The 22,104-nt window shown below is 46.7% G+C and overlaps 1 protein-coding gene across 1 annotated transcript in view; it reads right to left on the reverse strand.

Moving 5' to 3' along the window:
* Positions 1–22,104, reverse strand: part of ITGA9 (integrin subunit alpha 9) — a 383,781-nt gene that overhangs the window by 61,927 nt on the left and 299,750 nt on the right. The window contains exons 21-23 of the mRNA XM_055414653.2: positions 16,811–16,900; positions 14,666–14,774; positions 8,013–8,120 (exon numbers count right to left, since the gene is read on the reverse strand). Of these exons, the coding sequence (XP_055270628.2) occupies positions 8,013–8,120; positions 14,666–14,774; positions 16,811–16,900 (307 nt within the window). The remainder of the gene's footprint in view (positions 1–8,012; positions 8,121–14,665; positions 14,775–16,810; positions 16,901–22,104) is intronic.

The raw sequence follows: 22,104 nt of genomic DNA on the forward strand, positions 1-22,104 counted from the left end.
GGGGGAGCCTGGTGGGCTTCCATCTATGGGGTCACACAGAGTCGGTCACGACTGAAGTGACTTAGCAGCAGCAGCAGGTGGCTCATTCACTGTCCTGGGGTGAATGCTGCTCATTCTGTTCACTTCAGTTCAGTCACTGAGAGTTGGTTTCATGTCCAACTCTGTGAAACCACGGACAGCAGCACGCCAGGCCTCCCTATCCATCGCTTACTCCTGGAGCTTGCTCAAACTCATGTCCATCAAGTCGGTGATGCCATCCAACCATCTCATCCTCTGTCGTCCCCTTCTCCTCCCACCTTCAATCTTTCCCAGCATCAGAGTCTTTTCCAATGAGTCAGTTCTTCACATCAGGTGGCCAGAGTATTGGAGTTTCAGCTTCAGCATCAGTCCTTCCAATGAATATTTAGGACTGATTTCCTATAGGATGGACTCGTTGGATCTTCTTGCAGTCCAAGGGACTCTCAAGAATATTCTCCAACACCACAGTTCAAAAGCATCAATTCTTCAGTGTTCAGCTTTCTTTATAGTCCAACTCTCACATCCATACATAACTATTGGAAAAACCATAGCTTTGACTAGATGGACCTTTGTTGGCAAAGTAATGTCTCTGCTTTTCAATATGCTGTCTAGATTGGTCAGTGTTTTTCTTCCAAGGAGCAAGCATCTTTAATTTCATGGCTGCAGTCACCATCTGCAGTGATTTTGGAGCCCCCCAAAATAAAGTCTCTCACTGTTTCCATTGTTTCCCCACCTATTTCCCATGAAGTGATGGGACCAGATGCCATGATCTCAGTTTTCTGAATGTTAAGTTTTATGCCAGCTTTTTCACTCTCCTCTTTCACTTTTTTCAAGAGGCTCTTTAGTTCTTCTGTGCTTTCTGCCATAAAGGTGGTGTCATCTACATATATGCTGCTCATTAAGTGGGTGATTCTTGATGGTCTGCTCATCTTCTTGTCTTTCCTGTTGATTGAGTCTGCCTGTGGTGACTGGGTAGTGGGCTGTACTCCCAGGAGGGGTGCAGAATAGTACAGGGGGAAGCACATGAGGTTTGAAGTCAGACAGACCTGGCTACAAATCCAGCTCTGTTACTTACTAGCTGCGCAATGTTGGGCAAATCATTGAATCTTGGTTCCTTAACTTGGGATAATGACCTTACCTTATGGAGCTGCTGTGTGGATTAAATTTAACAGCACATAAAAAGGCTACTAAAGCCTTGGGACAGCAGTAAGTTGAGTTCATCTTTCATCAGTTATTCGGGAGAAATTTTTTTACTCTTCAGGCTTTGATTAAACGTGATAGATTTGATGGTCTGACACCACTTTCATTAAGCAGACATGTTTTCCTCAGTTCATCCTGGAGGAAAACAATTCAGTCTTCCATTATAAATTTAAGCTCCTGCACGGTCACTGATATATCAGGTAAATCTCTTCTTCAGAGGGATATGGACAGCCTCATCACAAAATAATTAAAGTTCTGGTATCAATTGACTCCTTTTGGCAAAAATTAGATCATGGGCAGACTTGTCTGGTGTACATGCATTGGAAGGGTGGTTATAATTTACTAAGATATAAGTCTTGCCACCCACCTGGATATTCTAATGGATATTGGTATTAACACTCTATTGATATCAATATCAGAATGGTACCTTGTGGCAAAGTTATTGATATGTCTCCTTGAAAAATTATCCCTCATTCATACACTATTTTACTTCTCGGAAATCAGGTCAGTTTTTTAGAATTACTGCCCAACAGTGCGGAAAGAACAACCCAGAGATAAACCTTTTCAGAAGGAAGAAAGAAAGGCATGGCATTTATTTCATGTTTCTTCTAGACTAATATCAGAGTTCTTTGAAAGACCCAGGGTTTCTACCCAGAATAAAGTTCCACCTTTACACTCTGCAAGCTATCATCTATGACATTTTTCTTCCTGCATATTAAGAGTCAAATGCCAAAGCCTTCTCCTCCAGGGTTATAAAATTGCTTATAGACAGGTTTTCAACCTCAACAACTTGATGTTTGAGTCCTGAGACAACCTCCTATCCTTTCCCTTGAACCTTCATCCCATGTGAATAAATTTAACTTTGGAGCAGGATTCCACTCCAGGTCAAATGGTCTTGCCTTCATGAGCCATAAAGCTTGTGGCACATGTGCTACCTTGGCCCCTTCTTGGGCCTGTACTCAGGGGCTCTGCTAAAAGGCTCATCCTTGCAGGAGGCCCACAAGGCAAGGTCGTTACATTTTCCAGGCCAGTTCCCACCTAGCTATGTGAGAGAAGCTGTATCTTCAGTCTAAACAGGAACCTTCTCGCAGGAATGACTGCCTATGGCTTGCCTCACATGGGCAGTCGGGCCCACAGAAACCACTGCCCCCTGAAGCAGCCCAATCATTTGCAGGCAATATCCACAGCATGTGGTGAGACAGCCTCTAGGAGCAGGGGGCCTGGCCGTTCCCAATCCTAGGCCAGAGAAATGAAGGTGTGGGCACACGAGCACACACATATGATGCAGCTGAGAAGGAGTGATGCACCTTAGAACCTCACTAACTGCCACAGGAAATGACAGGGGTTAGTACTCACTGTCACGGTGCCGAGACAGCCATCTGCTGTGTGCCCCACAGAAGACGCAGAGAGCAGAAACCTTTGGGTGTATGTATAAGAGGTGGGTGGGCTTCCCAGGTGGCGCTGGTGGTGAAGAGCCTGCCTACCAGTGCAGGAGCCATAAGAGACTTAAGTTTGATTCCCGAGTCAGGAAGATCCCCTGGAGGAGGGCACAGTAACCCACTCCATTGTTCTTGCCTGGAGAATCCCAAGGAAAGAGGAGCCTGGTGGGCTGCGGTCCATAGCATTTCAAAGAGCTGGACACGACTGAAGTGACTTAGCACACACACAGATGAGGTGGGCAGAGTGGAGAACCAGGTGCCACCTCCACTGGACTCCTTCGCACACTGGCCACTCCCTCTGTAACGTTCTTGTCCCCGCATGCTCTCCTGGTGAACACCTGCACATTCCTTAAGCCCTGACTCCAAAAGCCTGCTTTGTGAAGCATGTTCCGTCCCCGCTCCATGGTGGGCTCTGTACCTCTGGACATCCCTGGGTCTGGCCATGGCTCCATGACCGCATTTGGCACATGGCGCTGCAGTTGTATTTCATAGATCTGTCTCCTGCGAGACTGAATTTCCACCTGTGTTGTGTGATTTATTCCTCTTATCAGAGTCTGGCACATCATTGGTGCTTTCTCTGCCAGTGTTTGCAGAATACATCAAGAACGTTTCAGCACTTGCATGATTTTTAGTTCAGATGGACCGTCACTCTTCCCCTTTTTCACTATTATTTTCATGATCCTTCCCACTTGGACTCCTGATGGTCTCCATGATCACAGTGCCCTGCCTACGCTTTGGCTGTGGTGTGGGGAGTCAGGATCCCTACAAGACCTGGCACAACCCCAGTGGGTGGGAGGCAGTGGAAATGCCAAGTCGTTCCTCAGACCACCACCAAGGCAGTTTCTAAATAAAATGCAAGCAGGGTGGAGGGGCTTGGGACACTTGCTCCAAGGAAAGATGAACCATGGCTTGGGTGGGTGTATGAAGGGGTCCCACTTCACTGGGATCATTATACAAATCCTCCCCAAACAAGCATTCTCCAAAAGCCATTTTCCATTCACAGGCAGCAGGACCTCAAGAATCCTTTGGGAGAACAAAAGACTCTGTGGTGAAATCTAGAGGCAGGTCTGTCCTGTCCAGAAACCCCAGACACTTCCAAATGAATTCTGAACCAACAGTTAGAAAACTGTGTCCCAGGCTGGTAAAGAACCCACCAACCAAAGAAGGAGACAAGGGTTTGATCCCTGATCCAGGAAGATCCCATATGCCATGGATCAGCTAAGCCCGAGTATCACAACTACTGAGCCCGCGCTCTAGAGCCCAGGAGCCACAGATACTGAAGCCCTGCGCCCCAGAGCCAATGCTCTGCAAACAAGAGAAGCCACTGAAATGAGAAGCCCATGCACCACAAGCAAGAAGAGCCCCTGCTCACCACAACTAAAGAAAAGTCCACACAGCAACAAAGACCCAGCACAGCCAAAAATAAAACAAAAATAAAATTTTGAAAAAAGAAAACTGTGTCCCAGACAGGGCCATAGGTGGGGTGATAGCCCAGGCCCGTGGGGTCAGCCAGCATGCCCACCCTCAGCAGGAAGATGGATACCAAGGGTGCTGCTGAAGGGAGAGAAACAATCTGAGGGTCCCCTGCAGTGTGGGGAGGGATGGCAGATACACCCTCCCTCAGTGCCAGCTGTCTGTCCCTGGGCTTCAGTTGGCTGAAGAGGTAACTGGCTCCTGGCTGCCCAGGGGCCTGTCCAAGGCTAGGGAATGCTGGTGGCTGAGGGTGGGGTCTGGAGGGGATGCCCCCAGGCCTTAGGGGTACTTCTTGTAGAACACAGGAAACAAGTACTGGTTTCTCCTAATAGGAGTGAGTCTGACTTGTACCAAGCCACCCAAATTCCCAGAATGAGAAGCCTGCTCTATCAAAAGTCCTGCAGGGCCAGAGTGGAGGGCGTCATGAGCTGTGTGAACCGCACCTACTCCAGGGGGCTCATTCCGGGCTCTGCTGAGCATGGGCAGGGCCAAGGATGAGAAGCTGGCTGAGCTGCGGGATGCCCTTGTTCTTGGCCCTTTAGGCTTTAAGGCAGAAAGTGTGCTGCCCAATGGCCTCTGAAACAGTACCTGGGACTCCTGCCTCATCACTGCATCCATCACGCACCAGCTTTTACGTTTTCTACTCATCATCACACTGGTCTCCAGTAATGACTATCCATGCAAACACAGTGTTTCACTACTTGCTTAGTGAGATCTGCTGGCGAGTCTGATTTTCCACACCACACAAACACCGTGGGCCTCTGAACACAGGCTGATGTATCCAACCAATGGCTTGGCTGTTCTTGAGAATTCTGCTACATACTTTTGAAAATTCTCAGTACGGTTTTGAAAATTGAAAGGGTCTACTTCTGAGAACTCAGAGAACGGAATGCAGGGAGCTCATAGGATGTGGGGTTTTTGACAGCCCATTCAGCGGGATGATCAGTCAGGCAGTTCTGCAAATCTTCATAAAAACCACTTTTCATGCCTTCCTGCCAAGCCAGCTATTTATAAATGCGTTCCAAATTGGAGTAGCTCTTGTTTGGTCAGATGATTAGTAAACAGAAAAACGGGGCTTCCCTGGTGGCTCAGTGGTAAAGAATCTTCCTGCCAGTGCAGGAGATAACGGTTCAATCCCTGATCCAGGAAGACTCCACATGCCACGGAGCAACTAAACCCAAGTGCCATATCTACTGAGCCTGTGCTCTAGAGCCTGGGAGTCACAGGTACTGAAGCCCGTGCCCTGGAGTCCACGCTCTGCAACAAGAGAAGTCACCACAATGAGAAGCCTGTGCATCGCAATCAGGGTGGCCTCCATTCACCACAACTAAAGAAAAGCCCGTGCAGCAATGAAGACCCAGCACAGACAAAAATAATAAGTAAATAAATTCTAAAAGAGGGGAAATTCTTAAAAAAAAAAAAAAGAAAAGGATGTATACTTGGTTCTGAGATACTTTCAGAATCACAGTGAATTACATTTCCTGTTTCTGTCAATAAATAATTTTGTCCATGAGGGAGCAATCTTCTCTACAGCTTTACTGATGTTCATATGAACAGCTCACAGCACATGCTCTGTGAGGAGAGTATCCCCCAGACATGCAGAAAAGGTGGAGTGGTTGGTGAGGTAAACAGCATGTCAGAGAGCAGACAGGAGCACGTGGGGAGTGGGAACCTTATGTTAAGTTCAAACTGTGGTTGCAGTAGGTGCAAGACACTGGGGGCTCTTCTTCCACTGTTTCAGCGGTGCTCCACGGCACAGGCACTTCACGGAGCAGGAGTGGAACACTATGGGGGTGGTGATGGCTGAGCAGGCAAGCCAGGAGGGGCACCTATTCTGCACTCAGCATTTCCTGTGGTCCAGGGTTTCAGCCCACGTGATCCAAGAGGACAGCAACGTGGGAAACCATCATCTCTATCACATCATGCTTTTGGAGCCTCCTGTGGGCTCAGATGTGTCACATGCCATGGGCCTTGCTGCCCCCATTTTCAAGCTATCCAGGGAGAGACCATCCATCTGTCTGGCTAGCTGTCCCTCACATTCCCATGTAAGAGCAATCAATACCCTCAATGTGGACCACATGCCCTCTCCTTGTGCAGTGACTCTCTCAAGCATCACGTACGCTCCTTCCCACGAGGGGTCACCCTCTCATCCAGCTGCTCCAGACTCTTAGGAGCACTGAGGTGATTTTTTATCAGCATGAAACTTTTCCTGACTTCATGTGGAAAGAGTAAATGATGTTTTATAGCATGAACTTTTTTCAGTCCACAAATATCAAATATTTACTGAATACATATTATATTCTAAGTATTGTGTATTGGAGTCCCTAGAGATAAGGGTAGCAAGCAGATAAAAGTCCTGTCCTTATACCGTAGGGGCCAGGAGGAAGATAAACTGGTCAAATATGGAAATATATGGTGTGCCAGCTGGTGATGAGGTTGATGGTGGAAGGGTGGGTGAGAGGTTCTGCGACACAGGTTGGTCAGGGAGGGCCTCTCTGAGGATGTGATATTTGAGCAAGTACCAGAAGGAGGGGAAGGCAGAGGTCATGTGACTCTCTGGGGAAGGGTATGCTGGGTAGCAGAAGATTCATGCAAAATTCAGGAGGTGGGAGAGTGTCTTCTATGCTCTGGGACCAGCATGGAGGCAGGATGACTGGGGTAGAGAGAGGAGGAAGAGGGGGAGAGGTCAGAGAGGGGCAAGAGACAGGCTGTGAAGCTGGCTGAGGTGCTGGAAGAATTCGGGGCATAGGTGAGCTATCGGAGGGTTTTGAGCAGAGGAGTGACATGACCTGACTTGCATTTTGGAAGCCCAGCTCTGCTGCTGGGGCACAGAGAGACAGCAGCGGGGTAGGACAGAAGAAGTGACCTAAGTGGAGAGGCCATTGCAATAAACCAGGTGACAGATGACAGTGCCTTGGACCAGGGTGATGATGGTAGAGGGGTCAAAAATTGTAACATTCTGATTTGGGGGGAAGGTAGAAACAGGTTTGCTGATGGCTCAGATGTGAAGTGTGGGAGAAGGTGTTAAGGGTGACCCATGCCACTAGGATTGAGCAGCCATTTGCTGAGATGCAGAAGGTCGTGGAGGGAAGCAGGTTTGGAGGGGAACCACTGAGAGTTCAGTTTTGGTTAAGACAGATTCCTGTCAGGCATCCAGGGAGGGATGACCTGAAGGCAGCTAACTGTCAAAGTCTGGGATTCATGGGAGATACATGGGCTAGAGAAAAACAACTAGTGTCATCAGCACGGACTGAGTATAAAACCACGAGTCTTGGGGAGATCTGTGAGACTGAGTAGGAAAAAAGGCCCCTGGGCCCTGCAGGAACCAGGAAGATGAGGAGAAGCCAGTGAGAAGGGAGACACCAAGTGAACGTGATGTCCCAGAAGCCAAGGAGGCGGGAGGAATGATCACTGTTGAGACAAGAATCATCTACAGTTGACTTAGGATCAAGCAGAATTGCATGTTCTGCATATGAACTTGAGTTTCCACCTACACTTATGTCTTATGTATGAATCCTTTACCCTCCAGGCATCAGTGGCCCTATGAGAATCTTTATGAGTGCTGGTGAATCTTCCTCTTAGAAACACTCATTCAGATACATATAAGACTGCGAACAACTGTGGAGGCTCCAGGAGCTGGCAAAGTCCATCCCAGAAGTCAGGTTCATAAACAACCCTTGGACATCCCCAAAGAGGTCTTCTCATGGTATGAACCAAACTGTCTCAATGTATAAGTTCAGAAATTGCAGGTTTCCCAGCTTTTCCAAGGTATGTTTCCATAGGTTAGAATGAGTTAACCTTTCTGGGCTCTTGGGTGGAACACAAAATATGAATGGGCTGGCTCAGGTCTCAAAGCAAGTGTGAAAACAAATGAGAACTCACCACCATCTCCTGCACGTGAAATATCTCTGCTCCACCAGGTGACAGTCGATTGGGGAAGGAGATGCTGACAGATGACCCAGGAAGCGTGCTTGGCCCAGTGTTATAGACCTGTGAGTGTGAGACACACACGGCATGTTTTAATAGAAACAGAGATCTTCATTTCATGTCTACATTATAAATTCTAAAATCCTTTGAAATGATACACAGAGATACTAGGGTTTAGGGTCTAGACGGTCATGACTTGAAGTGGAATATCAAATGATGGGGGATTTCAATGACATAGAAATCTTTCTAATGTGCATTAAAAACCCACAAACTTTCAAGTTACCTTATTCCCCCCGTTAGCATTTTCTTATCTTCTGCTGCTAACAATTATACTTCTTTTGACCTGGAAATTTACTCATAGACTGTTACACGGGTGGGAGTTTAGAAGTAATCTAGATTAGTAGTTCTCAAACTTTTAACACAAATCAGAATAATCAAATGGTCTTCTTAAAACCTAGAATGGAGCAAGGTCACATCCAGAGTTTCTGCAGTGGCAGGTCTGGTTAGGGTGGGGTGGGGCTGAAGGATTTGAATATCTTTTTTATTTTGGCCATGCCACATGGCACATGGGATCTTAGTTCCCCAATCAGGGATCAAACCCAGGCCCCTGGCAGTTGGAAGCTCAGAGTCTTAACCACTGGACAGCCAGGGAAGTCCTAGACTTGCCTTTCTAAATTTCTCAGGAGATGCTGATGCTGCTGGCCCGGAAAACATACTTTGAGAACTGCTGATCTGGTCCAACTCCGTTCCTTTTATAGTTGGAGGTTAACTGAGACTCTCAAAGACAAAGTGGGTTATCCCCAAACCAAGTGATCTAACTTACAGAAAGGGCTCTTTTTTTACTACACTGTCTAGCTGAGTTGGTTTCTCCGTAACTTTCATCTTTCCACTTGCTAATACTGTTGGATGGCATCTGTGCACATCTTTTCTGTCCCAGCATTTGGTCCTATAATCTTTACCCCGCTCATCCCCACAGAGTCCTTCCCATTTTTTGACTCCAGCAGCCCATCTTCTCTTGAGAAGTGAGAGAAAAGATGGCAGCCACTAAAAGACCCACGAGAGAAAGGAGATGGAGCAGAGACTGACATGAAACTCAAGGAAGAAGTGGAAGATGAAGGAGAGTAAAAACGATGGGCAGATGTATAAAGACAGACAGTAGATTAGTGGTTGCTAGGGCTAGGGTGTAGGAGGAATGAGGAGTGTGGCAGGAGGAATGGGCTTCCCAAAGATGTCCCTGTCCTAATCTGTGGAAACTGTATGTTATATTACATGGCCAGGGGGATTTCAGGTTGCTAAGAAGCTGACTTTAAAATCAAGAGATGATCTTGGGTTATCCAGGTGGGTGCAATGTAATGACAAGGGTCCTTACATAGGGAAGTGGGAGAGAGAGTCAGAAACACAGAAATGTACTGTCAAAAAGTTGCAATCAGTCATTTCTGGCTTTGAAGATGAAGGGGGCCATGAGCCAAAGAATGCAGCAGCCTCCAGAAGGAGGAGAATCACCACAGAAGAAACAGATTCTTCCCCAGACAGGAACACAGCCCTGCTGACACCTTGCTTTTACAGACCAGTAAAAACCCTTGCAGACTTCTGTCCTCCAAAATTGTAAGATAAACTTGGCACAAAGTCTGTAGTAATTTGTTATAGCAGCAATAGGAGACTAATATAAGGACTGACTGCTAATGGGTATGGAGTTTCTTTTTGGGGGAGAAAAAAATGTTCTAAAATTAGATTATGGAGAAAGCTGCACAATTCTGTATTAACACAGAATTGTGGGGAAAGTCATTGCATTGTACACTTTAAACAAGTGAACTCTAAGGTAAGTAAGTAGTAACTCGATAAAGATGTTAGTTTATTTTTAAAAAGATGGGTAGGGGCAAAAGAGAGGAGTGGCCTGGGGACTAGAGAGAGGATTCAGGGCATCTCTGAAGCTGAGGTCAGCAGGGCAGAGCCCGGCGATGGGTTGGAAAAGTTAGCAGATCTTCACACTTGGCAGAATATATAAGGCTCCAGCTCCAGCCAGCTCTTCCCTAGAAAACTTGTCTTTGTTTTTTATGTGTTTTTTTTTTTTGCAATAGGGGGTTTTGCTTCAGAGAACAGACACAAAAAACCATCGAGTGGATGAGTAGTTGCTGCCAACTCTTGATTCAAAAAGAACACAATTCACCCATAACAACAACCCTAAGGCACAAGAAAAGGAAGGACTATCCAACCACAATGGAAATCGTTAATTTGAAGTGAAACGTGAGAGCACAGCATTGAAGGGAAAACCTATTGACCTGTCTGGGAAATCACAATTAAAGCATGAGTGAGGAAAAAGAAGTTGATTTTGTTTTGCATTAGTTCATCCACCAGAACAAGACAGATGGGGAGCTTGTATTACCATATTTTTAACAAACGTTTTAATGTTTGACTCTCTGCAAACATTCCTGTGTAACATCTGCATTATTTTTCATCATTATTTTTCAAATGAGGGAAATTATTGATTTGATAAAAAAAAAAGAACATCTATTGATGGTCAATAAGTTTTTATGTCTGTGAAGAAAAAAATTCTGATGAAACTTTGAAACCAATTCTAAGACCAGTGTCTCTGCCTTTCTCCCATCAGCACTTGCAGAAGAATCTTTAAACAATGACATAGCTTGCTGAATATTAGCTTTGAAAAGACCCAGAAAAAAAATCTCTTTGTATGGAAAGTCTCGTGCCATTTTTCAGGCCAGAATAACACTTCCCTGATGGTTCAGACAGTGAAGAATCTGCCTGCAATGAAGGAGAACTGGCTTTGATCTCTGGGTCGGGATGATCCCCTGGAGAAGGGAATGGCAACCCACTCCAGTATTCTTGCCTGGAGAATTCCACAGAAAGAGGCTACAGTCCATGGGGTTGCAACGAGTTGGACACAACTGAACAACTAACACTTGCTATCCATTTTCCTGACCCTATTCTCCTCTACTATCTCCATCTTTTTGTGGATCACTATTACCATCAAGCTGGTCAGTGGCTTTCCTGCAGGATAGTCAGAATCATGACAATTATACCAGAAAACAAGTTGTCAGAGAACTGTAAGGAAACTGTCAGCTTTGCTAACCGAAGATTTCCTTTCCATCAGTGACACACACTATCCATCTTTCAGACTCAGCCAACTTCCTTAATCCTGAACAGAATGCTAGCTATGTACTTCCTCAGGCAACTGATAATCAGGAGGAGAATCTTAGGGTCATGCCAGTCACTCACTCCCAGGGCTCTGATTCCCTAGCCTGTATCCTATGTCAGAAGAAAGCTCTTTGTCTGAATACAAAACTTCAAACTCCCTGTACAAGTGCCTTCAGAGAAACATGATGTAACCACAGGCTCTCAGATTTCTTTTTTTTTTAAAGAGGAAGAAAACATTTTGTATATATTTTTAATATCTTTTCATATAACTTCTGTTCCTTTTTGCCTTCTCCTATCAACACTATTTGGAGAGATGTGGATGGACCTAGAATCTGTCATACAGAATGAAGTCAGAAACAAAAACAAATATTATATATTAAAGTATATATATATATATATATATACACACACATATATGGGATCTAGAAAAATGGTATAGATGATCTTATTTGCAAAGCAGAAGTAAGGACACAGACATAGAAAAAAATGTATGAATACCAAGCGGGAAAAGGTGGGGGGTTGGGGGAGGTGGGAGGAACTGGGAGTTTGGGATTGATATATATACACTATTGATACTAGCACAAAAAAGGTAGCTAATAAGAGCCAACTGTATAGCACAGGGAACTCTACTGAATGCTCTGTGGTGACCTAAACGAGAAGGAAATCCAAAGAAGAGGGGATGCACGTATACATAGAGCTGATTTACTTTGTTGTACAGTAAAAACTAATAGAACATTGTAAAGCAACTATACTCTAGTAAAAAATAATAAAAATTTTATTTTATTGTAGTTATTTACAACGTTGTATTAATTTCTGCAAATACCCTCTTCATTACATGATGTGTGTCATTTGAACCCTTCTAAATAATTTACCTGACTGTATCTTTTATTGTAAGACACCTCCAAAACTATAGGTAAGCAATTGAAACTAAAGTGGCTTCCCTGATGGCTCAAGTGGTAAAGAATGTACGTGCAATGCAAGAGACACAGGAGATGGGGATTCAGTCCTTGTGTTGGGAAGATACCCTGGTGGAGAAAATGGCAACCGACTCCAGTATTCTTGCCTGGAAAATCCCATGGACAGAGGAGCCAAGGTGGTTCCAGTCCATAGGGTCACCGGGTTCCAATCAATAGGGTTGAAAAGAGTTGGACATGACTGAGCACACATGCATAAGTAAAATGAAATAACTTCATCTGGTCTTTATCTGTTTTCTGTCCAACAGCAAAAAGCAATGGAGAAAAAGAAACTAATTGTGGGAAGGAATTCAAAACCACAGAGGTCCTATTCCCAGCAATCACTCTAAAGGTCTTGAAAGCAAGGGTGACCCCATCTTTCCCTTTTCCCCTGTAAATCAAGCATAGGGTGTGACAGCAGGGGCTTAGCTGGCTGGGAGGTGCCTCCTCTCTGGGCTGGGATGTGTGTTATCCATCATGACTTTGGAGGTCTCCTGCCTGGAAGAAAGCTTTGGCAAGAGGGAGACCATTGTTTGCAAGAGACCGCAAATATGTTACTGTCTCTTTCTCTGGACCCTCACCCTGTCATTATTTGTCATTCCCCGGTCCACCTAGGAGAGGCCACAGGGAAAGAAAATAATAATTATTTGGCCATAGCAGTGGATGCCAGACCGAGAAACCATCTCCTCCATAGGGAAGGAAGGAGGGAAGGCAGGAGAGAGCTCTGGAAGCAGGAGCTAGAGCTAGAAAGACGTGGGATGTGGATTATGGTACACTGGCTCCATCACTTCATCCCCGGCTCCTGGCAGCTGCTGAGCTACACATGGGTGTCCCAGGTAACACCCGCCTAACCTTGGCCCCAGCCCAGCAGCTCCCAGCTCTCTACCCCTGCAGCATGTCCTCTCCTCTGGGGCCTACATTACCCAATTTGTCAATTAAGGAGAATGTCTGGACGATGCTCAGTCCCCCTAGTTTTATGTTCAAAGACCCTCCTATTGAACAGTGCTGGCCTTGGGGACTGTTCTCAGAGAAGGAATCAGCAAATGATGGCTCTCACACCAGACCTGGTCCACCACCTGCTTTTGTACATCCTGTGAGCTAAAATGGTTTTATATTTTTAAATGTTTGGGAAAAAACAGAAGATGAATATGTCATAATATGTGAAAAGGATGTGTGCTGTGCTGTGCTTAGTTGCTCAGTCATGTCCAACTCTTTGCGATCCCATGGACTGTAGCCCACCAGGCTCCTCTGTCCATGGGGATTCTCCAGGCAAGAATGGAGTGGGTTGCCATGCCCTCCTCCAGGGGATCTTCCCAACTCAGGGATTGAACCCAGGTTTCCCACATTGCAGGCAGATTCTTTACTGTCTGTGCCACCAGAGAAGCCCAAGAATACTGGAGTTGATAGACTATCCCTTCTTCAGGGGATGTTCCTGACCCAGGAATTGAACCAGGGTCTCCTGCATTGCAAGCAGATTCTTTACCACCTGAGCTACCAGGGAAGCAATTTTATATCATGTGAAAATGATATGAAATTCAAATGTCAGTGTCCACAGCCACAGTTTTGTCCTGTGCATGGTTCCTGGCTGCTTCTGTGCTACAGGAGCCTAGTTGTATAGCTGCTGTGGAGACTGGATGGCCTACAAAGCGTAAATACTTACCATCTGGCCTCTTGCAGAAAAAGTTTTTCCACCCTTGGTTTAGAGAAGGACAATGTCCTTCACAGTGTCCACAGTCCATACCAAGTGTGCTTATATGATAAGGAGAGTCAGCACTGCTTTTTGGGGAGTAGCCTGTTGCCCCCCCAAGGGGAGTTCCCTTCACTCACACTGCTGTGCTCTTGTAAAACCCCACTTTGAAAGGCTGTTCCTCTGTGGGAGGTGTGGGTACCTGGCGAAGGCAGCAAGAGAAACCCAGGATTAAGTGTGCGTGTGTGCTCAGTCACTTAAGTCATGTCCGACTCTGCAACCGCATGGACTGCAGCCCGCCAGGCTCCTCCGTCCATGGGATTCCCCAGGCAAGAGGTCTGGAGTGGGTTGCCATGCCCTCCTCCAAGGGATCTTCCTGACACAGGGATTGAACTCATGTCTCCTGCATCTTCTGCATCGCAGGTGGATTCTTTACCGCTGCGTGAGCGGGGAAGCCCCCAGGATTAAGAGGATGCCCCACAGTGTGAAGAATGATGGAGAACTGGAAGGGGTCCTCTGTGGACCATCTGGGTGGGGATGCGTGCCTGGTCCAAAGGTCTGTTGGGGAAGGCTGGTATTCATCATGCCTTTCTCCCTCCAAATATTGAAAAGCAGAGGGGGCTACACAGCAGAGTACCAGGCAGCAAAAGGATTATTTCTGTGTGTGGTTACAGAAAACACAAACACACACACTCAGGCTGGGAAGAGTTTCTCTTAGAAAGAGCCTGGCCCTTTGGTTGCTTTTCATAGAAGGTACATCCCATGGGCCCTTCCCTTGGTACCCAGTGATAGAGAAGGTCTCCACGGGTGGGTACCTGAAGGGTGACGTTGAGGGGTTGGAAATGACACTCCAGGTCATCCAGCTGAATGAAGTTGGATGCGTCCACAGACTCGCCGTACACAAAGGAGGTTGGAGACATGATTCTGAAAGAGGAAAGCATGAAATCTGTCATCCCAATGCAGGGTCACCACTATCCTAGGAGCTCAAACATCTGTCTCTATTGGATCTAGAGCTCAAACATCTGTCTCTATTGAATCTAGAGCTCAAACATCTGTCTCTTGGATCTAGAACCTGGCTCCCCTCAAGGTCCCCCACCAAATGCTTCGCTTCTGGAACTGCTCTTTCTCTCTCTTGTAAATGGACACAGCCAGACCTGTGCTTTCTAAGCAGAGATTCCCAGTAACGTCTGGTCATCTTGGGTCAAATCAGTAAGTCTGGTATACAATGAACAAGGATTACACTTCTAAAATGAGGAGGGAGCCCATGGTAGCTTTGATTTCAGTTTTTAAACTGGATTATAAAATTACACATGTTCTATTTTGTCATTTGAAAAACATTTTGTGGATTGAAGAAGATTATGACAATATAAGTGAATTATATGTTTGGCATTCTAAGCCCCACTCTGTAACAAATTAAAAAAATAAAGATTTTTTAATTACTAGAAATTAAATATTAAAAATTGAGTCCTTACACTAATGGCCTTTTTCTTTAGATTTCAAATGGTGGCTGTGTAAGATGTGATGAAGAATTCCAGCTCATTGTGTAGTGATGTTTTCAACTTTGTCCGTGTCAATAAACCCCAGGCTCATTTAAACTCCCAGAAAAATAATAGATTCTAGATGAGATTCTAGAAATTGCTCACTTGCCTAAACACAACATTGTAAGATTTTTGGTACCAAGTCTAAATGATAGCAATTAATCTATTTTCAGCTTAAGTGTATTAGTTTAGAAATGTAGTGAGCTTCCACCCAGGTCAAGAGTGGGTTTATTTAAATGAGTGCCATTTTATGTTCCTGGAAAGATCAGAGGTTGACTCGTTTGTTTAACTGAGGGCTTCGTTGGGGGCTGTTAACACCTCACAGGAGGCCTCCAGGGTCTGACAACAGGATCAAATAAGCCCTGTTTTCTCTTTCATCCCCTAGGACAGGGGTCCATGGAGATTCTCACTGTGCGTCTGAGGAGATAGTAAATAAACTACACGGTTAAAAATAGAGCCATGAACAGAGGCAAATCTGTGTTAATTTGCAAATATATTCCACCAATGCTTCATGTCTAAAGAACGTGATGAAAACGCCAAGAGGCAGGAACGCCCACCGGAGACTCATTCCGGACACCCAGCAGAGCGGCGGAGCTTTGCAGGCATGGCTCCTTCTGAAGCATATTAACTTTACTACTTGCAGCTAAGGCCAGGACCCACGAGCACCTGAATACTGAAAAATGAGAGATTCTGAACCTCTAGAGAGTTCAGCTTGCCTGCGGGGCAAAGGTTCAACAGGTCCCCACTTGATCTAAACTAACTGTGCAAATCCTTTTTCCTCCATCGTGCTCTGTTTCTGAAGCCGGAAACAGGAACTGACTTCTCATTTTTCCAGGCCTGTGTTTTGGCTGAAAACCGCCTGGGGTTGTTTTGGGTCCCTGCTGCCTGCAGCCCTGATTTCCAACAATGCCAGTGGCATTGAGCGGTTGTGGACTTCAGCCAGATAGTGTGCCCACTGTGACTGGCCCTGCCCACCGGCTCTGCAGGAGGATCAGAAACATGCAAAGTCAAAGCTGACTAGAGGCTACTCAAAAAGCAGGCCCGCCTTCCCTGGGATGCACTGGCTGTAACCTCTGGCCCAGCAGCCTTTGGCTGAGATTTTAATCCCAGGAATGGAGCTGCCTGCTACCTTGTGGCACTCCGGAGCGGTGGGTACTGGGAAGAGATGCATGTAAAGGTGAACAGAATGTTCAAAGGAATTATGCGGCTTACACCTGTCATCACACTTCTTGTATAATCTACCAAGCGTGTGGCCAGCTCGGAAAGAGGAGAAAATGGGGAGGGAGGAGGGTGTGAGTCACTGTAGCTAAAGCCTCATCCTGCATTTCCAAGCCAGGCAGAAGTGGAAGTAGCAGGGCCACCGGCTCCTGGCTATACAAGCAAACACAAGAGAAGCACAGGGTTCCGCTCCAGGTTACTCACCCCGTGATGGACGTGTCCACCTCGTGCATCAGTGGCACCGTCAGTATGAGGACGTTGTTGTGAAGGGACTCTGAGCGTTCCACGTTGCCGCTGCGCAGGGAGAGAGGGCAGGATGCCAGTCAGCACAGCCTGCCCGCGATGGGCCTCTCCCTTCCCAGAGAGTGACAGCTCCTGTTCTGCACCTTTTTACCCTCAACTCTGTTTTTGGTCCCTGTATGGCATCACCGTGGGCACTCTATGGTTTCAGTTGTGTTCCCCACCCCATAAAGATGTGAGGGCAAATAGTGTATGGGGCAGGTGACCCCAGGAGACAGCAGTGGGGAGACAAGAAGGCAGGCAGACAAGCAGGGCACATGATCCAGGTAAACCGGCTCCATCTGACCAGGGAACTCCAGGAGGCAGCGTGGAGTACCCACCCTCATCTTCCAACCAAGGCCATGGGAGCTGATCAATGACTCCCGAGACTTGCTGGGGGGTGGGGGTGGGGGATTAATTCCCTGGCAATGTGCCCTGGGCGCACAGTGAGTGAGGGCTGGCCAGAGAAAGCCTCAGGCAGAAGGATAGGTGCTGGGAATGGGAAGTGTACAGTGTGTGTGTGGTAGAGGTGAGCTCTGAGAGGTTCTGGGTGGGCACCAACAGCATGCGCTGCTTCTGCAGGGCTTAGTCCATGAATAATGGACAACCACGGTTAGGGCACTGAAGCTGGGAAGAGGTTTGCTTGCATTTAGCAGCTATTTCCCATCTAACGGCATCATCCATCATCCACGGACAACCAAGCCCAGGAGAGAGGCCCTGGGTAGCACCATCCCGATAAATATCATGGGAGCTCCTGCTATAGGACTCTGGCTCCAGCAGGTTCACATACAGGTCTCCTCCTCAGGGTGAGGAAACACAGAAGGGGGAGGCTCGCAGGATCATCCTGGAAAGGTGACCACAAGGAGGGTAATGGTGTTGAGGGCTACCATGTGCCAGGCACACCCCCAGCCATGATGGAGCTGGGTCTTCAGAGTAACCCCAGAGGGAGTGGCTCACCCACCGGTGACAGGAAAGGAGCAGCTCAGACAGATTAGGTAACTTGCCCCAAGGACCCACAGCAACTGGGTTAGTCTCCAAAACCAGTGCTTTTCCACTGTGATGGCTTTTCCTGATGCCAGATTTGGGGGTTTGGGGGAGGGGAGAAGAGGACAAGAGAGAAGATCCAGTTACCCTTCACAGCTTTATGAGATTTCAAATATGAACTGTGATTATTACTGCAGAAAAGCAATCGCCTTGGGAAAAAGCACGGCTATTGGGAACACGGTGCTGAACCTGGCACCTACACTTGGTTCTGCCACATGGAATGAACACGGGGTCCCAGCTGAAAGCTAAGTTCACCCTCCAGCGGTGGCAGGCAGGACCCGCTGCTGAAGTTTGGACACAGCTCATCCGGACCACTTCCCACCACATCATCCCCCAAACTTGTGCAGAGTTCCTCTCCCCACCAGCAAGTGCTGAATGCAACTGTTTTCAACAGACTCACAGCCCCTCTCCTCTCTCCTATTGTTCTGAAACAATGGTGCTCTGTGACTCTGACCCCTGACTTCTCTTCTGTCTTCCGCAGATGAGGTGACATCCATCACGGTTTGCAGAAGCAGCAGGATCAGGTGCCCATCCAGCCTCACTTCCCTGCCTTTCCTTTCCCAGGGGCACAATAAACGCTGTGCAATCTCTGCACAGGAAAGACCAGAGGTGACTCCTGAATGGATGGGGGATGGCAACACCTGGGCCTGTTCCCTGCCCCCACCCATCCTGCCAAGTCTCAGTAATCAGTTCCTGATGGAAGCGCCACCCTGTGCCCTGCCATTTGTCCAGCCACCTGTGGCTGCTGGCAGCTCTGGCCCAACAGTCTCATCTGTCATCAGGGGACCGCTCCAGACTGAGTGAGGTTGCAAAGTTGAGATAAAGAGGCTGAACATCAAAAGGCCTCCAGTTATTCTGCAAGCTCGTGACTTAGGATGCTTCCCAAGGTCTGCAGAGCCAGGCTGCCAGACAGAAGCTCTTGAGAAACTGTTTAACCTCAACTTTCTGTCCTCCTAAATCCACAAGTAGGCAAGAGAGCTTCAAAGGGTGGTGATGGGAAGAAAAGGATGATTGGTATTTTAACTGTGGCTTTCAAGATAAGGAGCTTTGAGTATCTTTCCATCACAGCAGGGAGTCAGGTGCTGTGGGTGCCTTCTAGGACAGTGAGATCAGATTTTCACCATAGTCTGCAGAGTAACTGGTGCCTGAGACATTCAGCTGCAGGTTTAATAGGCAATATAGTTTCTTTAACAACTGTAATTCAAATAATTAGAAGATTCTGATTATTTAATTACTTAAGCTACCAATACTAGCTTGGCTAGGTGTTCAGTAATGCTATATAGAAACATTAATGTACATAAAAGGATGTTCTTGAATTTGTAAATTATAAGGGTTTTCTTATTTGCTCAGTACTGCATCTGATAAATAATAGGTGCTTAATAGATGTGTGTTGAGTGAAACTGTGTCCAGTATAGAATAAGGGAGTACAAAGAGTAATCACTTGATGAGACTTAAAAAAAAAATTCAATGCCCAGATCTCATCCCAGAGAAATTAGATGAGGATCCCTGTAGGGTGGACCAGGCACTGGTAGTTTTTAAGGCTCCCAGGTGATTCCAGTGGGCACCTAAGATTAGAGCACCACTGGTCTATGGACATGAGACTAGGAGATGAAATTTTCACCGTGGTGGTGTTTGCGTCCCTCCTTTGATACCTTAGATTAGCCCTGAGTGGGACTAGGAGGTAGGTGGAGTTTCCTCTTTTTGACAAGGAAAGTCTCTTTCATGTCATATTTCCTGCCTAAATGTTCCTTCTCAGGAATATCAGCTGCCTGAGCTGTTGAGAGACCCAGACAGCACATTGATGGAGAGTTTTCTGTGGATCCCAGAAACAGCAGGAAAATGACAATTTTCGGGTTTGAATAGGCATGTGCTCCCCTTTATTAAATCCATCTTGTACTCTCTCACTCTGGGCAAGCTGTTGCACTGTATCACTCCCTTCCTCCAAAACTATCATTTTCTCCCCACTGCCTGGGAAAGCAGTTGAGGCTTCCTGCACCCTCTGTGGCCCAGCCCAGTTTCCTCTTTCAGCCCCACCTTCCTTTTGCTGCCCATGTATATTCTCCGCCCTTCCTCTAAGATGGTCAGGAATCTCCACCACACTCCAACGCCCACCCGCCACGGGTGTGACAGAGCAGGCTTGCCATGCATATCATCACTTGGGCTTCTTCAGCCTGAAAACAGACTCCTCTGTTCAAAGGCCACCACCCCAGTGAAGCCCTTCTGGATTCTAGCAATGGGAACAAAGTCTACCTTCTCTATGCTTTGCATGTATCTCTTGTTAGATCACAACCATGAATGATGTGATCATGAAAACAGTGTGAATAAAAAATAATCATGTCTTGCCTAATTTCAAAGCTTGCAAGCCCAGCCAATTATAATTAGAAGTGCTGTATTACTCCTGTGGCAGAACTTCCCTGACAAACTGCACTGGAAAGTTGTGCAGGATGTGGGTGATCGCTGGGCTACATTTTAACATCCACTCTGGTTCTCATTTCCATCTGCTCTGCATAGCCTATTTCAATATATAGACTTTCATTAGCGTTTGTTCAGTAAGTCTCACTAGTGCTGAACTGAAGGCCAGAAAGTCATCACCTCTGGCGTGAATGCTGGGTACGGCAAAACACGGGAAAGAGGGTCAAAAAACCACTGTGATGTGCTGTGGTCTCATTTTTAGAAGAAAGAACATTCTCTAAAATATTAAAGAAAATGCCCCCCCCCAAATTGGGAAAGTGGCATTAAAAGCAAAAATATGCTAGAGGGGCAGTAGATTGAGGGGCTCTGAAAATGTATACTTCACAGTTGTTCCAAAGGGAAAATTAACCTTAATTCTATTTTAAATAACATTGAGACTAGCAAGGCCTCCAGCGGAAAAAATAAAACAAAGCCCTACCAGTGCCTCTGCTGTCCACTGTTGGCTTATACTATATTTGTTGGGGCCTGACCTAAGCCTCCCAAATGCACAGAGGCTTCAGGCTTTAGCGGCAAAGGCATTAATAGAAAGAGGCAAGATAGAACTGTGGGTGACGCTGAAAGATTCAGCACTCGGGAAGAATCTTAGTCTAATTTTTGGGTAATTGATGTTTTAGTGAAAATTCAAGAACCACTCATGCTGGGGTAAGTATGACAGGGTGTTAAAGTTCAAGTTTTGGCTGAGTTACAATAGATGCCAAAATTCAGAGGAAAGCACTAACCCAGGATTTACTACGTCTCGTGGCAAAAATCCAAGCTGTAACAGCACGGATGTAACAAAGTTGGGAAAGGCGGATTCTTGGAGACAGATTTTGGAGAAAACAGTCCATAGTCAGGGGAGGGTGACTGCCTTTTAAGTTAAGTTTTAGGGACCCTCTTTAGGACAGTCAGACACAGGCCCCAGAAACATAAGGGGAAGGGGCTGTTGGCTCTCCCCTCCTGACCCCACAAGGATCGCCTGCCTTTCTAGAGACTGTCAGGGGTGAGAGTCAGTGTGAGGTCACCTTTGGCCCTGGCCCTGGGTACAGTCTTGGCAACAGGAGCTGAAGGCGTCTCCAGCTGCCTAGAGGCTGAGATTGGAGGATGAAATGAGGGGGGAAGCACTGGTGAGCATCCCCAGGTGGGGGGTGGACAAAGGGAGGGTCTCCAAAGGAGAGGAGTCAACTCAAGACACCCAGATTGACTGCTCACAGCACTGCCTGTTTAGTAAAACCTTTCCTGTTCCCCTTTGACCTCTCACAACCCCAGCTGTGAGCCTGGAGGGCTCTCAGGAAAAGGAGGAGGGCCAGTAGAAGCACCCCTGGAGGAAAGTTAGACAACCCACAGAAATGCTACCCTCCTCCAGCCCTGCCTTGGTGGAGGGGAGGAAGCCTTAAGTTGCAATCAAGTTTTGATTACTCCATGGGACAAGACACTTTGATTATGGATTAATGAGTTATTTTGAGGCTTGAAGTGACTATAGGGCTATTAACCAAGAGTGAGCTGTGAACACACGGGATGGTCCTAGACTGTCTCCGAGAACCAGAAATGAACAACCCTTGCCAAGTGGGCTTAAAGAGAGTAGGGATGAAAATGAAGTTGCTTCATGCTTGCCAACGAGTGCACCGTACTTGATGGATGAATCATAATGCTGCCGTCTCCCTCTGAAATTTATGTTCATTTGTTCATGATCCAACCCCTGCAGCCAGCACACTGCTCCCCAAGAG

This window comes from Moschus berezovskii, chromosome 24 (genome assembly GCF_049115385.1).
Source record: "Moschus berezovskii isolate FMDL1 chromosome 24, NW_MosBer_1.0, whole genome shotgun sequence".
In the NCBI taxonomy this organism is placed as follows: Eukaryota; Metazoa; Chordata; class Mammalia; order Artiodactyla; family Moschidae; genus Moschus; species Moschus berezovskii.